General features: G+C 41.1%; 2 protein-coding genes across 4 annotated transcripts; both read left to right on the top strand.

Moving 5' to 3' along the window:
• The first annotated feature begins 5398 nt into the window (after positions 1-5398).
• CCDC126 (coiled-coil domain containing 126) lies at positions 5399-13612 on the top strand. 3 transcript variants are annotated; one of them, XM_026677988.2, is made up of 4 exons: positions 5399-5491; positions 6897-7115; positions 8516-8894; positions 10851-13612. In XM_026677988.2, the coding sequence occupies exons 3-4, from the start codon at positions 8657-8659 to the stop codon at positions 11024-11026; spliced, it is 414 nt and encodes a 137-aa protein (XP_026533773.1). In that variant the 5' UTR covers positions 5399-5491; positions 6897-7115; positions 8516-8656; the 3' UTR covers positions 11027-13612. The 3 variants fall into 3 exon arrangements, with proteins under 3 accessions (XP_026533773.1, XP_087803209.1, XP_026533772.1); XM_087947083.1 differs by having other exon boundaries at positions 5483-5571; XM_026677987.2 differs by having other exon boundaries at positions 5488-5809.
• On the top strand, positions 11543-14242 carry FANCF (FA complementation group F). The gene has a single exon (XM_026677986.2). The coding sequence runs from the start codon at positions 11543-11545 to the stop codon at positions 12560-12562; it is 1020 nt and encodes a 339-aa protein (XP_026533771.1). The 3' UTR covers positions 12563-14242.
• Positions 14243-15555: the final 1313 nt, after the last annotated feature.

Raw genomic sequence — 15555 nt, 5'->3', positions numbered from 1 at the left:
TAAAATCAAAAAATTATATTTTATTAATATAATTTATTTATTTATCAAGACCCCTTTTGATGTTAAACCTGAAGAAAGGTATTTGGAAGGCCAAGATTGATTATAAGAGGAAGATTGAGGATAATTTTTATAGCAATAACATGAGACAGGTGTGGCGAGGGATTCAACAAATTACAAACCATCAACCGACCAATATCATCCCTGCTGAGTGAGATGCTTCATCGGCAGAAGAACTGAATCATTTCTTTGCTCACTTTGGAGACATCAGAGACAGATAAAATACAACCACCAGCCAATTGTAGCCCCCACCTCATTGTGGAGGAGCAGGAGGTGAGGAGCATTCTGAGGACTGTGGACCCTAGAAAGGCTGCCGGTCCTGACAGTATCTCTGGCCCGAGTGCTTAAAGACTGTGCTGATCAGTTGGATGGAGTCTTTACCAGGATCTTCAATTGGTCTTTATCCCAGTCCACTATTCCATCTTGTTTGAAGACTTCCACCATTGTTCTGCTGCCAAAGAGGTTCCCTATCAATAACCTCAATGATTACAGACCAGTGGCATTCACTCCTATCATCATAAAGTGCTTTGAGAAATTGGTCTGCCAGCACATCATTTCTGGTCTTCTGCATACATTTGCATACAGAAAAAATAGATCTACAGAGGACACTATAGCCATCACTCTTCACACTGCTCTGACTCATCTAGAACAGCGGGGGGGGGGCTATGTGAGGATCCTTTCTGTAGATTTTAGTTCTGCGTTTAACACAATTCTATTGAGAGTTATGCAGCGATAATTAAGCACCAGAAAAATAAACACAGATGGCTGATGCTTCATTTAACATCTTTACAAACACAAGTAGATTTTACAAACCAGTTGTAGATTTCTCCAACATGGAGCATGTTGCAAGTTCAGAGCAGAACTCCAGCCTTCAGCAAGCAAGCTAGTTTCATCTTCAATAGACAGACTTAGAGCTTCAACATAGCTGCAGAGTTGCAGAGCTTAACATAGAACCACACCTAGGCTACTTCTAGTTTCAGTTTTCAGCCTAGGCTACTTCTACCGTGTTTCTCCAACAATACGGCCTCCCCCAATAGGAAGTCCCAGCATGCTTTATAGGCATAAAATCAAATTAAGCCCCTCCCCCCAAATTAAAGCCTATATTAAACATGCGAAATGGGGAGGAGTGGTGGGAGGGCCTTGCTGTTAGGAAGTACTTTTGTTGCATACCTGGATATGGTGCTGCCTGCGTTGACTTCGGCGTTGGTGGGGCACTTCATATCGGGAGACCTTCCGCCACCATTGCTTTGCCTTCTCCCCATGCTGCCACGGCGTTTAAAGCAATGCCGCGGTGTTTGGCGCAGCCACACACGGCCAGCCAGGGCTCCACCCTGCAACCGGAGCCCGGCAGAGACACTCGCTTCAGGCACTCCTGTCGCCATCTTCCCTTCGCCTTCGAAGGCAAAGCCAATTCTTTTAAAAAGCGACGCCCTACTACCAGTACAACAAAGACTCCCCTGCCCGAGAGGGCAGCCCAACCCCACGTGGGGAGGCGAATCTCCCAGGGCCGCAGCGCAGGATCGGCCCACCCCGGGAGAAGCACCCATCCGCCATCCCTGCCTGGCGCCGGGCAGAGCGCGAAGAGCTTCACCTGGGGCGCCCAGAGCAGCTGACAGGTGGGCCCTCCTGCCCAGCGGTGGAGCTCTCGCCAAGGCAGCAAGCGCCTCCCCGCCAGACCCTCCGCTCATCCCACCAGGGCCGCGCCAGAACTGTGCAGGCTGGGAGAGCCGGGAAAGTGAGCCGCAGGTGCGTGCCCACCTGCCAAGCGAAAAAGCCGGGCCAACCCAAGCTTGGCTTCCTTCCCAAGTCCCTCCAGCCCAAACCCAAAGGGGCCACCGGGAGAGGCTGCCCGAGGCAGTGATAGTGCCCACCCATCCATGGACAGGGAGGCAAGGCGACAGCAGCGCTGCTTCCCTGGCTGGTGGATCCGGCAGAGAGAGCCCAAAGCCGCCCGTCCTTTCCACCCCTCTCCCAGCCCGTCCCCATCCTCATGCATCTCTAAACGCACCGGCAGCTCCAAACGCTGCAGCGGCACAGGCATCGGGCAGAGGCGCTATTTGGCAGGGCTCAGCTCGGAGGAGGACATGGCGCAGGCCGTTGCCTTGCCTCCCTGTCCATGGATGGGTGGGTGCTATCACTGCCTCGGGCGGCCTCTCCCGGTGGCCCCTTCGGGTTCGGGCTGGAGGGACTTGGGAAGGAAGCCAAGCTCGGGCAGGGTCGGCTCTTTCGCTTGGCAGTGGGCGCGTACCCACAGCTCACTTTCCCGGCTCTGCCCAGCCCGCACAGCCCTGGTGGGATGAGCAGAGGGTCCAGCGGGGAGGCGCTCGCTGCCTTGGCTCTTCCGTCAGGCAGGAGGGCCCGCCTGTCAGCTGCGCTGGGCGGCCCAGGCGAAGCTCTTCGCGCTCTGCCCGGTGTCAGGCAGGGATGGCGGATGGGTGCTTCTCCTGGGGTGGGCCGATCCTATGCTGCAGCCCCGGGAGATTCGCCTCCCCACGTGGGGTTGGGCTGCCCTCTCGGGCAGGGGAGTCTTTGTCGTACCGGTAGTAGGGCGTCGTTTTTAAAAGAATTGGCTTTGCCTTCAAAGGCGAAGGGAAGGTGGCGACAGGAGCGCCTGAAGCCAAGTGTCTCCGCCGGGCTCCGGTTGCAGGGAGGAGCCCTGGCTGGCTGCACATGGCTGCGCCAAACATCACGGCGTTGCTCTAAACGTCGCGGCAGCACGGGAAGAAGGGAAAGCAACAGTGGCGGAAGGTCTCCCGATACGAAGTGCCCCACCAACGCCGAGGTCAACATCCAAGCTGTCAATGCCTGCCCGCTCAAGGATGCAAGGGTGGGTAATTAAGTCACCCCCGAAAAGATGGCCTAGCCGTTTTTTCGGGGGTCAAAAAAAAGGGGGGCCTGGCCTTATTTTGTGAGAAACACGGTAATTTCAGTTTCCAAACTATCCTCATTGGCTGATTTAGTTGCTACGTGCATTGGCTGATCTTGTTACCAAGTTTTATTCCAGTTTATGAATATATTCTGACAAATTCCTCCACATAGACTAGTGTCTAAACTTCTGGACCTTGGACTTTCTAATTCAATCCGCCTTTGGATTATGGATTTTCTATCTGGCCACTCATAGAGGGTCAGATTAGGTAATCATACCTCTTCAGCCCTTATTCTTAACACTGGTACACCACAAGGTTGTGTGCTGAGTCCCTTACTCTATACTCTTTATGTGCATGACTGCATTCTCACTCACGCTAGTAATACTATTGCTAAATTTGCAGATGATACAACAGTGGTGGGACTCATCTCCGGGGGGCGTGGGGATGAGTCTGCCTACTGTTGGAAGAAATATCCTTCTGGATTCAGTTCCAAGTGGGGGAAAAGACACTGGAAACATGGAGGCTGTTTGGAAGGTTTAATGGTGGACAGGAGGACCACATGGCTTGAAGCTCCAAAGAAGGATGATCACATGCTCCAAGGTGAAGGAAAAGAGAAGGAAGGACTGATATGCTGAGAGTGCCTGGGTTTTATAACCTTTGTTGGGATTTGAATTGGAGCTTGTATTCTGATTGGTTGTCAGACTCCCATGAGGCCATGCAGGGGCAACTCTGTAGGCTGTCCTGAGTTCCAGGCTTGGTTAAGCCTTGCTGAATGATGATGCACTGAAAGGGCTTTTGAGCAATTGCTATAGCTTTAACTGGAGATCTTTGTTATGTAAAGTATTTTGGCCCAGGCCTTAATGGCCCACTGATTAACATAGGTGGGGGTGAGCTTCTGTTTCTGAGGTGAGTTTCTGCTTCTGAGTTTCTACTCTTTTTAGGGGAAATATTCTACCTTTTTAATATTTCCCAGGATATTTCATTTTTCTAGATGGGTGGGTGCTAACTTCCTACGCTACCAAGATGAGGTGGACCGGTTGCTTTCGTGGTGTGGAGACAATAACTTGGTCCTCAACACCAATAAGACCAAGGAGCTTATAGTGGATTATAGAAAGAACAGATCAGACATCCAGCCCTTGCTTATCAATGGAGACCAAGTGGAACAAGTGGCCAGTTTTAAATTTCTGGGTGCTACCATAAAAGAGGACCTGACCTCACATTGCAGCAGTGGTCAAAAGGGCCCAGCAGAGATTATACTACTTGAGACTTCTCAGAAAACAACAACTGAATGAAAAACTGCTGATTTTCTACCGCTGCACCATAGAGAGCATTTTAACATACTGCACCTCTGTATGGTTTGCCAATTGCACAGTGGCAGATAGGAAAGCTCTCCAGTTGGTTAACATCATTGCCCAGAAGATCATTGGTTGCCCTCTCCCCGCTTTGGAAGAGCTTTATAGCTCTCACTGCCTTAAGAAAGTTCAAGACATTCTCAAAGATCCATCTCATCCTGGGAACCCTTTTTTAAAACTATTACCATTTGGCAGATGGTACAGAATAATAAAAGCAAGGAGAAATAGGCTGAACAACAGCTTGTATCCCAGGGCAGTAGCTCTTTTGAATTCTGCTGTATAGTGCAGTGTTGGTGCGGTGTCAGGGATTTTCGGTTCAATGTGTGGAGGGTGAAAGATGTGTGTGTATTTATTTTCATGGTCATGGTCATGATGTGCACTGAAGATGGTGTTTGATTTCGTTGTACGAGGTGCAATGACAATAAAGTAAACTAAATTAAAATCAGTTAAGTTCACTTTGGCCCAGTTAACCAATTTATGCAATTCAGTTCTATGGGTTTGCACAACTATGCCATAAACTAATAATACACAAGCTGGATTTATATAATGGGGTAGACTAAAATATGGGTGGTTAGTTTGTGGTTCAGTTGCCTCATGCAAAGACTATTGTGAGGTGAAATATCTAATTAACTGCAAACTACCAATATTTTATAGGGGCATCATAAAATCATGGAAGGGGAAGATTTGTACCATCAACCCAATCCCCACTTCATATAAGAATCTGAATTAAAGCATCTCAGACATGTCACTACATACTCCACTTAATTCATGTGTTTAATTTTTGGTTCAATGTGCAATCTAATATATTGGGATTAAGTAGATCATGATTGAGCTATGATAACCATATGTGTGAACGTAACAGAACCATAATCTTTGTGCAGTTTATCCTTCTTTTGAAGTGTTTTGTTTGTAAAGTTCATATACTGTAGAAAACGCTGAAAAGATTTTATAAAATAAATAAAAATTTTCTAAAAATTTAAAAAATAGAAAGTTAGAATTCATTGTAAATTCAGTAAATGTACTGCAAAAATAATGCACTATAATAAATCAACGGAGTTTTAAAACTAGGAGCAAAAATTAACATTTCAAACGTGTGTCTTACGTTGCCTTTGTTTTGCTCCACCCCGCCCATGGTAATTTTACCCTCTTTCCACTAGCAGCCGGAACTGCGGCCTGGATATGATTCAATTGCTGTTTTCCCTATGCGCTGCGAAGGTAGGAGGTGCTGACAGAAATCTATGCTGGGTTGAGGGGACGCTTGCTCTCTGTGTGGTACCGCTGGCAGGTTGTAAGAGGTTCGGTGGTTACTTATCGCTCGCACTTGGGTTTAGAGAACACATCTGGGGGAAGGAGAGAAAGAGATCGTATGCCGGAAGGGCGGACGAGATTTTGGTGACTGTCCGTTGTCAGCTTTTCCTGCGCGGTAAAACCCATGGAGAGAGAAAAAAATTGATAGGCGACGAATGGATTTGTTTGAGTCGCTGGGTGAAAAACATCTGTTTTTCTAAGGCGCGATTCGGGGCGTGTACAGAGGTATGTTGGCATGACGAGCAAGCCAAGTTCTAACCTAGTGTCTGACGCGAACTCAATTTGTGCGTCTAGTTTTTTGGTTCAATGTGCAATCCAATGTACTGGGGTTAAATAAATCATGGTTAAGCTATGATCATGTGTGTGAACATACACAACCATAGTCTTTGTTTTCCTAAGTACAATGGCGACTTTGCACGTTCTTTATGCCTTATAAAGGTTGTTTCCTTGATAGCTTTCCTAAAATAATTATTAGTATTTCACTTCCTTGCTCCTTGAATTATCTTGTGCCTTCAGGCAAGTTTCCCCAGTCTATCTATATTGCAGATTTTGAAATATAGATTGTAAGCATTTTTTTAATACCTCTTCCTCCTGGTAGATTTAATTTTACATGGTAACATCTTTAAAAGCATGTTGTATAAGTACTTAAGTTTAACTTGATTGAAAATATGTAATTTTATAAAGTTAAATGTTATTTTTATGATGTCAATGGGTCGTGTAAACTTAGATGGAGACTAACCTGCTGGCAGATTTTAAATTATTTCAATTTAATAGTGTTTACTACATCTTAAAATAATTTTCTATCTGATTACAAATAGGGAACATTGGTTTCTTTCTGTTGGTGTAATTATATCAGTTGCAAAGTTGCAAATTTTGATTATATACAAATAACATTAGGCCAGTAATAAGTAACTTGATAATATATAAACGCTATTGTAAGGTTAATAATGTATTTGCATTTTGAAAGAGTCTCATAAAGATCAAAAGACCACCTATTAAATAGCTGTATGTATGTAAATCTGAACTTTACATACAATCCTCATTTTTTTCATACTTATGTCTTGTTGAACAAAACACGAGAATTTTGAGAGAATTGTTTCTTATAAACTAGTATAAATTGGGGTTTGGGCAGTTTGGAATATGTGATTTTGGATGTTTTGCATCTTTAGTATCATTTTCCTGGTTAGTCTAGAGAATCATAAAATGTATGTTTGAAGTGCCAACATGCCTTTTAAAATTTCTTCTCATGCCTATATTTATAATAGTAATAACCTAAACAAATTTTCATATTTTTAAAATTCTTTTTCCTCAGGTGTTTCTCCCTCTCATAAATGGTTATCATTTGACCAGCAAAATGTGCTACTCTTAATTCTGAAAAATAAGAACTGCATTAGACTGAGTAAATGCAACGGATTAAATAAATAATCCTTGAGTTTACTCAAAATGATATTGAGCTGAGCATGGATGCAATCGTCTTGGAATATTGGTTAGTTAAGGACAGCACCAACTAAAGCAGCAGGATTATAAAATGGTAGGTGTTCCTAATTTCTTGAAAAGTACTTATTTTATATGTTGACAATATGCAACCTTTATTCATATTAACAGACTTATCTGCAGTGGAAAACTATCAGATAAAATACTGTTTAGATGTAATTCCTACTTAAGTAGTTCTGGTTTTTTCCCCCTAATGGGGCTTATTCTAAAGTGTCTGGATGTTTACTCTCACTATTAACAAAGCTCTGCTTAGCAACATCAATTCCAATACTCCTGGTTGCAATTGTTAAAAGGGCCTCATTTTATTCTTGTCATTCCATGCTGACCTCTTTTTCAACTCTCCCCAAGGACCATCCCCCCCCCCCCCATCTCTGCCCTTTTGGCTGCCCTGCACTCTGCTTGCATAGCCTACAAACCCCAGCTGACTTTTGCCATCTTCTTTCTGCTATTGATGAGGTGCACCTGGGTAAGACAGCTGGTAGTCCTTGGAAGACATCGTGAAAGACCTGCAACTGCCTTGGTGAGCCATACTTCTTCACAGCAGGAAGAAAAATATGGCAAAGTCAGTTGGGGAAGCCTGGTAGGTGATAGTGGCAGAGAAAAAGGTGTCCAAAAGGGCAGAGGTGAGGCGGAGACAGGTGAGTGGAGAAGATTGATGTGCACACTGCTGCCATAAATGCAGGTGGACTGCCAAGCACATAAATTTAGATCATGTGACCACAAGAGTTACAAATGCTATGTTTTTGGCAGAGTGCTACAGGAAACAGTCCAGGCCAAAAATGGGATGCTGGGTGGGGTCTCGCGTGGCCACCCCATGCCCCATTTTGGCTTTCAGAGGCAGCACGGGTTGGTTCTTTGCTATTTCCAGGCTGTTCCTGTGGGCCAGATTTAAACACCCTTGAGTTTGACATCCCTGCCATAGAGAATGAAAAAAAGGTTAACAAATAAATTTAGACATAATTTCTTAGGATTTCATATTGTAACTTATCAGCAGGATATAGTTTAGATAGAAAGGATAATGGTTTATTTGCAGGGCTGATGAAATGGCTTGTTTTTCATCTTACTGCTGATGCTTTTTCTGATATAGTTAGTATTTAATCACTATTTTTGTAGCAATCTTTTCAGATAATAATGACATTATTTTCATAGTACAGATGTAAAGCTGAAGAAGAGAGATTAAAACTTACACAAAGGTACCAAATAGTTCATCTCTGGATATTTGTACCATAGATTTCCAATTCATGATTATATTGTTATTGTATACAATTATAGTTTGGAAAGTTACTAGATTTTTGTTCTTATATTGCCTGTATTCTCAGCAGTCATTTTACAGGGTTTCAATAATAATGCTCTAAATTATATAACACATTCCAAATTAATACTGTAGTTTATAAAAATAAACAATTTTGACACAAGTTTTTTGATAAAAAATTTCAGGAAACAAATGGAAAAATTAGACAAAATAGTCTCCCCCGAAGACCAAGCATGCTGTGAAGATGTTTTGCAAAACAACTTACCTTGAAGATACAGTGACTTCACACTTACTACCTTCTACTGACATATTTAGCCTGCTCAGAAATGGTTTTTGCATTTTCTAGAAAAAATGTGTCCCAAAAATTGAGTTTATTGTTGCTAGTTTTTGGTTTTATCTGGGGCATAATGTTACTGCGCTACACCTTTCAGCATCCAAGACAACAGAGCAGTGCTGAATTGCGTGAACAAATTCTTGACTTAAGTAAAAGATACGTTAGAGCCCTAGCAGAAGAAAACAAGAATGTAATAAATGGTGATAATGGAGTTGCAATGGCGGGATATGGTAAGCCTACATAATCTCTGTAAATTCATCCTCAGTTTAGTTTTTCAAAATATATAAAACAATATTATTGTAAAAGCATAAGACATTTTTTTATTTATAAAGTGAAACTAATGTTTGCTACATATTCAATGTTCTACTAAAGTTGAACATACTATAATAGCTTTCATTTCTAAGAAATATTAGACTGCCCTTAATATTAAAGAGCTTGTATATTGGCATTGGATATGGTATGTCTAGAAACATTTTGCATTGAATAAGTTTTTGTCTAATAGTAAAAATGTAAAATTTCCAGAACTTTTGAAACAATGGAGGATTTGGGAGAAATTCAAATAAGATGTTTTTTAATTGATTACATATGAATAATGTTTTTCAGGGTATTGTTATGAAGGTTTACAGAGGTATATTAGATAAGTAACTTGTTTATTAGACAACTCTAATTTATATGGTATATTTAGTGTTTTTGTTACAAATGAAAGTTTAGAGCAGAGGTCTCCAAACTTGGCAACTTTAGGACTTGTGGACTTCAACTCCCAGAATTCCTCGCTGGCTGAGGAATTCTCGGAGTTGAAGTCCACAAGTCTTAAAGTTGCCAAGTTTGGTGACCCCTGGTTTAGAGCAGGGGTCGCCAACCTTTTGGACCTCAGGAACCAACAAACTCATAATTTTAGATCCCAGGGACCACTAACCGGTTCTGTAGGTATGGCCTAATTTGTGGGTGTGGCTTGGTGGTCATGGGACTGTCTGGGCATGGCTTGTATGTAAATATTATAAATATTTATATAAATATTGAATTTTTTATAAAAGAGCAACTTTTACCCAAAATCAGGCAAAACAGGCAGATTGAGTTGCTCACAGAATCACAGATTCATTCAGAGATCTATCTATCTGCCATTGTCATAGTTCCGTCTGTCACATAAAATTTGCTTGCAAGCAAACTCATAAAATTAACTCACAACATACCATGCATGTAAATATTGATTTTTTTATTTAAAAAAGAGCAACTTTTACCCAAAATCAGGCAAAGCAGGCAGGCAGATTGAGTTGCTCATAGAATTACAGATTCATTCAGAGATCTATCTATCTGCCATTGGCTAGCTCAGTCTGTCACATAAAATTTGCTTGCAAACAAACTCATAAAATTTGCTAGCAAGCAAACTCACAAAATTCTCACAACACACCATGCATGTAAATATTGATTTTTTTTATAAAAAAAAGAGCAACTTTTACCCAAAATCAGGCAAAGCAGGCAGATTGAGTTGTTCACAGAATCATTCAGTGATCTATCTATCTGCCATCGGCTAGCTCAGTCTCTCAAATTTGCTTGCTGTGAGTCTGCACTGAATTTGCTTGCAAGCAAACCTTCAGTCCTAAGGGAGGTTCGGCTGTGCTGAGCCGAAGATCTAAAGACTAGCTAGAAAGCAAGAAATCCAACCATTTCCTGCTTCCTAGTTAATCTAAATCTCCCGGCACAGGAGAATAGATGATGGTTGGAAAAAGGAAAAATAGCAATTTAGCAGGCAAGTTTACCAGGTAAGGAGTGGGCAGGGAGAGTTCCTGCGGGCCATGTGGGCGGAGCAGCCTTGTGTTTCTGTGTAGCCTGGATTAATTGCTTTGTGGGGGTGCTCTGTGGTTGAGATTTCTCTGTGGCCCATCAAAATTTTCTCACAGCCCATCGGTGTGCCATGGGCCGCCAGTTGATGACCACTGATTTAGAGTGTTGTGCTCTAAGGAGTATAGTATGTATTTAACCTATTTAATAAAAGTAAAGAAAAAAAATAAAAACTGAAAAATGAACATAAATAGTATATTTTAAAAGTTTGCATATGTTGTATTTTTTTCCATTACATGAAACAGATACAGAAAAAGTTGTATCCAGGAAAACAGTGAGAAAGCAACTATTTTGCCACATGAGATTTTGCCTGTGCAGTTTCTGAATATACTTTTTTTCCTTTCTAGCTGATCTAAAAAGAACAATCGCAGTTCTTCTAGATGACATCTTGCAACGCTTGGTCAAACTGGAAAACAAGGTTGATTATATGGTTGTAAATGGTTCAGCAACAAATACTACAAATGGGAACTTAATGCCATCGACTACAAGCAAACGAGTAAATGCAGGACACAATATAAGATAATAGTCAAAATATTTTTTGCATAGGTGGAAGAGCTTTAGATCTAATTCTTCAGGTGAGAAGCAAATAGTTGGCTAAAGGCAGTCTACGTCCAGTTGCAGCAGAAAAAAAATGAACATATAGAGAACTAATTTCTTTATCTTAAAATCTTTGTGTTAAGAAAGTTGCTTCATAAAACAACATTGTACTGTAACTTTTAAAAAGGTATATTGGTAATAAAACTATTGTAGGAAGGTAAGTAGATAATATACACACAAAATATCAAAGGTTAAACTATAGAAAATTCCCTCAAAACAAAAGGAAAAAAGTTCTAACAATTGGAAGGAAAAACATGAAGAAATTGATGGAATGAATTGCAAACTATTCCTACTGCAACAGGCCAACCATCAGAAATGTTCTATATGAAAACCAAATCTTAGAAACTAAACAATATTTCTAGGGAGTGATCTCTTAGCAAAAGAATTTTTTTTTTCCTGAGGTTGCCATTTAACAGTAACAAGGAATTTTGTTCTCTGCCTCATGGAGATGCTGCTCTCACAAACTGAGCAGCTGCCTAGCCTTTTGGCAGTTTCCCGCTCACGAATGGTACAAAGTTGGGATCCCACAACTCTTACACGAGCTCTAAATTGGGGACACTTTTTTCGGCATCTTCACAGCCGTCTTCGGGCTCAACCAACCCTCCGGGAAGCTTTGAAGCAACACCTGAAAAAAAAGAGTTTAGTCAGGTTAAGTCACTTGAAGCGCTGCCCAGAGCTTCTAGGTTTGGCACTGCTGGAAAATCCAGCGTTGTCTTCTACCACCCGCCATAGCCTTTTCTGCAGCTTCTTGATCTCAGCAACTGGTGGAGCGGAGCCCTTCATCAGTCTACTGGCAAGACGCAGAGCTGCCTCTGAACTTCTTGCTCTCTTGGAACCTCCTATAAAAGGAACAGCTGGTATTGAACAATGGAAAGGGCTGCCAGTGAGAGTACAGGCTCAGATGCTGGTTTCACAACTACAAGGTGACGGAGATGGTGACGGGAACCAAGGTCGACCTTCCTCTGCCTTGTTAGACTCTTTGCCCTGTGGTTCCATGCTGTACCGAGTTGTGGCTGTGGCATTGATGGAGCCTGATGGGGAAGAGAAGGCCAAGAAGTTGCTCCTCCCTTGGTTGCTGTTCGGAGACCCAGCTCGTCTCTTGTCCTTCTGCCGCTTTTTGTCTCCCCAGTGTTTGGCTTCACTTTGTGCCCATTACTCTGAATTACTTGCTTCCTATTTGAGTTTCCTTTCATCCTGGGGAAACTGCCTCATTTATGATCCTCTGCATGGGAAATGGCAAACTAGTGGTGTAAAAGAAGATGAAGTACCTTGGGAGGAGATGCAGGACCGTATCAGTTGCCTTTACCAGGAGTCAGAGCCTCTGGGCAGTGCAGTCCAGACTTGGCTAAGACAGCTCAAGGCCCAGGATGGGAACTTTGAAGTCAGAGGTCTGAGCATTTGGACTGACATTTTGCTGGATATGGAGATGCCTCATTTTGAAAGGAAACTTAACTTGCATTAATTAAAGATGTTGAGTAGAAAAGTATAGGTATTATACAAATCAAGTGTAAAATTCTATGATAATTACAGATAAAGTATAAATTTAATATCTAAATAAATATAAATGGGAAACTAGCTTGATCTTATGAACTGGTTTACTAATCCATAGTGAAGAAGGAATGCCTTTAAAGTGAGCACTGTTAAGTATAGATAGGTTAAATATTTTAAAATTAGTAGGCAGATTTTTGTTCCAATTGAGATTTGTACCATCTCAAAGATGGTGATTCAAAGAGTGTCTTCTTTTTGCACTGTGAAATAGCTTGAGAAGGAATGTTTTAAAAATAGTTACACTTCAGAAAAATCTAAAGTAGCAATGTGCCAAAGTGTAATCTTGCTACAGAACTAGAGCAGTTGATTAAAAAATTGTAATGTATATAGCTATTCTAGAAACATTTAATACATGTATTTAGTAACTGAAGATATAACCTGTGATGGAGTCACATTAATTGGATGTTGAACACTATTAGCTTCTTATTCATTGCTTTCCTATTCAATATATTTTTACAGCTGATGATACATAGGGCATACTGTATCTTAAGTTACTCCTGAAATAAACACGAGTGAGTTGAACTTTGACTATAGGAAGTGAGGCATTTTGATGTTTACTGAAAATCTATACTAAAGCAGTACTGTCTGTTATCCACACAATTCTTGTGAAGCAGTAATAACGATTTATAACCAAGATCTTTTAAATGAACTTGAAATAGGAACACAGAGGTCAGCATTGCCTTATATCCATGTTAGCCTTATAGTGGAGAATTGTGAAGGTGCTCTATAGTACAGTGTACATTCTTCATCATAAATTATAAAATGAAGTGCCAGTTTGGGTTTTGCACCTGTGTAGAATGATTTGTAGAAGGATCGTTCTGCTATTTTTGCTTAGAATATATTATGTGGTTTAAAAAATATTTAGAAAAAGAACAAGATTTGTGGTTCTAGATATACAGTTTCAAATTATGTTCTTTTCATGACTGTAATATCTGAAAAGGTTAAATAAAATATATGTCCATGCTATGAGTCCCTATTGATCTTTTTCAAAAGTTTTAATTAGTTTTTTTCATTGTAATCCTGTAAAGCAGGGCTGTCAAACTCCTGGCCCGCGGTCCAGATGCATCACATGCTGGCCACACCCATGCCCAGTTTAGCAAAGGGGAGAAAGTCCCGATATGTCATGTGACGCAGCTGTGACGATGTGAGTTTGACATGCTGTAAAGTAACATATATCCAGTTGTTAGTGTTGGTTTGATTTCTATCTGATAAATAAAACGAGAACGTTTGGTTTAGTGATTAAGGTATCAAGTAAAAAGCAGGAACCTCTGAGTTTTAGTCCTAGACAGCTGGGGAATCTTGTGCTAATTATTTTCAGTTTCAGGAGAAAAATGAAACTGCAGGGATGTATCCAAGGAGTCTCCAGGAATCAACATTGACTCACTCAAAGAAAAAAATTAACAATAGAATAAAAGGGAGATCCTATGCCTACTTAGTTCTAAATATATCTTGCAACCTATTCATTTACAGGTAGTCCCCAGCTTATCACAATTGAGCCCAAAACATGTATAAATAAAACTCACATATATGTACAACCATACGTACATAGTTTTTTATATATAATAAATAAATAAAACTCAAAGCAGAGAACATATCTAAGGGTCCTGCTTCCTACTGTACTTTCTCCATAACTATGTGAATGGATTGGGCTGGGCTGAGAGAAAGGGTCTGTCTAAAATCATTCAGGCAGCTTTCATGGCTATGGGAGAATTTAGAACTCAATCTTGTGGTTTGTACACCAGCATTTTATATTGTTTCTTAGCTTTGGCAACTTGAAGACGTGAACTTCAACCCCAGAATTTTCTAAGAAGCATGCTGTGTGGGGAATTCTGGGAGTTGAAGTCCATATACCTTCAACCTGTCAAGTTTGTGAGATGCTGCCATCCTACTGTATCAAACAGGCTCGGTTTATATAAAATACTAGCTCGATACCCGTGCTTCGCTACGAAACTATGTGGTCAGACTTAGTTTTTGGGGAGGAAAATAAGGTGGCGGAAATACTGCCTCTGCTTACCAGCATCCATGGTATTCATCTGGCTATCATCTTGCCAGTGTGTGAGAAAGTTGGGGGCTGTTTGGAAACTGAAACAGTATTTGCTGTGCGAACAAGAAGACAGCAAGGAGCCTTGGCATGGCTTAGGTCAACTTTTGTACTAAAGCTGGTTGCTGCTGTGAAACTAAAACTGAAAGGGAAACTTCTCTGCTTGTATAGAATAGAACAGAATAGAATTCTTTATTGTCCAAGTGTGATTGGACAAGGAAAGAATTTGTCTTGGTGCAAATGCTGTCAGTGTACATAAAAGAAAAGATACATTCGTCAAGAGTCAAGAATCATAAGATACAACAATAATAGTCATAGGGTACAATAAATCATACTAGGAAACATTCAATATAAATCATAAGGATGCTAGCGACAGTTACAGTCATATAGTCACAAGTAGGAGAGGATGGGTGATAAGGAGTGATGAGAAGATTAGTAGTAATAGTAGTGCAGACTTTGTAAATAGTTGGACAGTGTTGAGGGAATTATTTGTTTAGCAGAGTGATGGTGTTCGGGGAAAAACTCCTTATATCTAGTTGTTCTGGTGTGCAGTGTTCTATAGCGTCGTTTTGAGGGTAGGAGTTGAAACAGTTTATATCTGGGATGTGAGGGGTTTATAAATATTTTCACAGTCCTCTTTGACTCATACAGTATACAGGTCCTCGATGGAGGCAGGTGGGTAGTAATTATTTTTTCTGCAGTCTTAATTACTCTCTGAAGTTTGTGTCTGTCCTGTTGGGTTGCAGAACCAAACCAGACAGTTATAGAGGTGCAGATGACAGACTCAATAATTCCTCTATGGAACTATCAGTAGCTCCTTGGGCAGTTCGAGCTTTCTGAATTGGCACAGAAAGAACATTCTTTGT

The sequence above is a fragment of the Notechis scutatus genome, chromosome Z (assembly GCF_049901735.1).
Source record: "Notechis scutatus isolate UNSWTSFEM ecotype Mainland chromosome Z, rNotScu1.2, whole genome shotgun sequence".
Taxonomy (NCBI): Eukaryota; Metazoa; Chordata; class Lepidosauria; order Squamata; family Elapidae; genus Notechis; species Notechis scutatus.
Note: the sequence above shows the minus strand (reverse complement) of the source record. Positions and strands in the feature narration are given on the sequence as shown.

Coding starts and splice junctions, on each gene's coding strand:
- CCDC126 (XM_026677988.2), top strand. CDS start 8,657: ATGGTTTTTGCATTTTCTAGAAAAAATGTGTCCCAAAAATTGAGTTTA. Junction 8,895..10,850: donor AGTTGCAATGGCGGGATATG/GTAAGCCTACAT, acceptor TTTCCTTTCTAG/CTGATCTAAAAAGAACAATC.
- FANCF (XM_026677986.2), top strand. CDS start 11,543: ATGGAGATGCTGCTCTCACAAACTGAGCAGCTGCCTAGCCTTTTGGCA.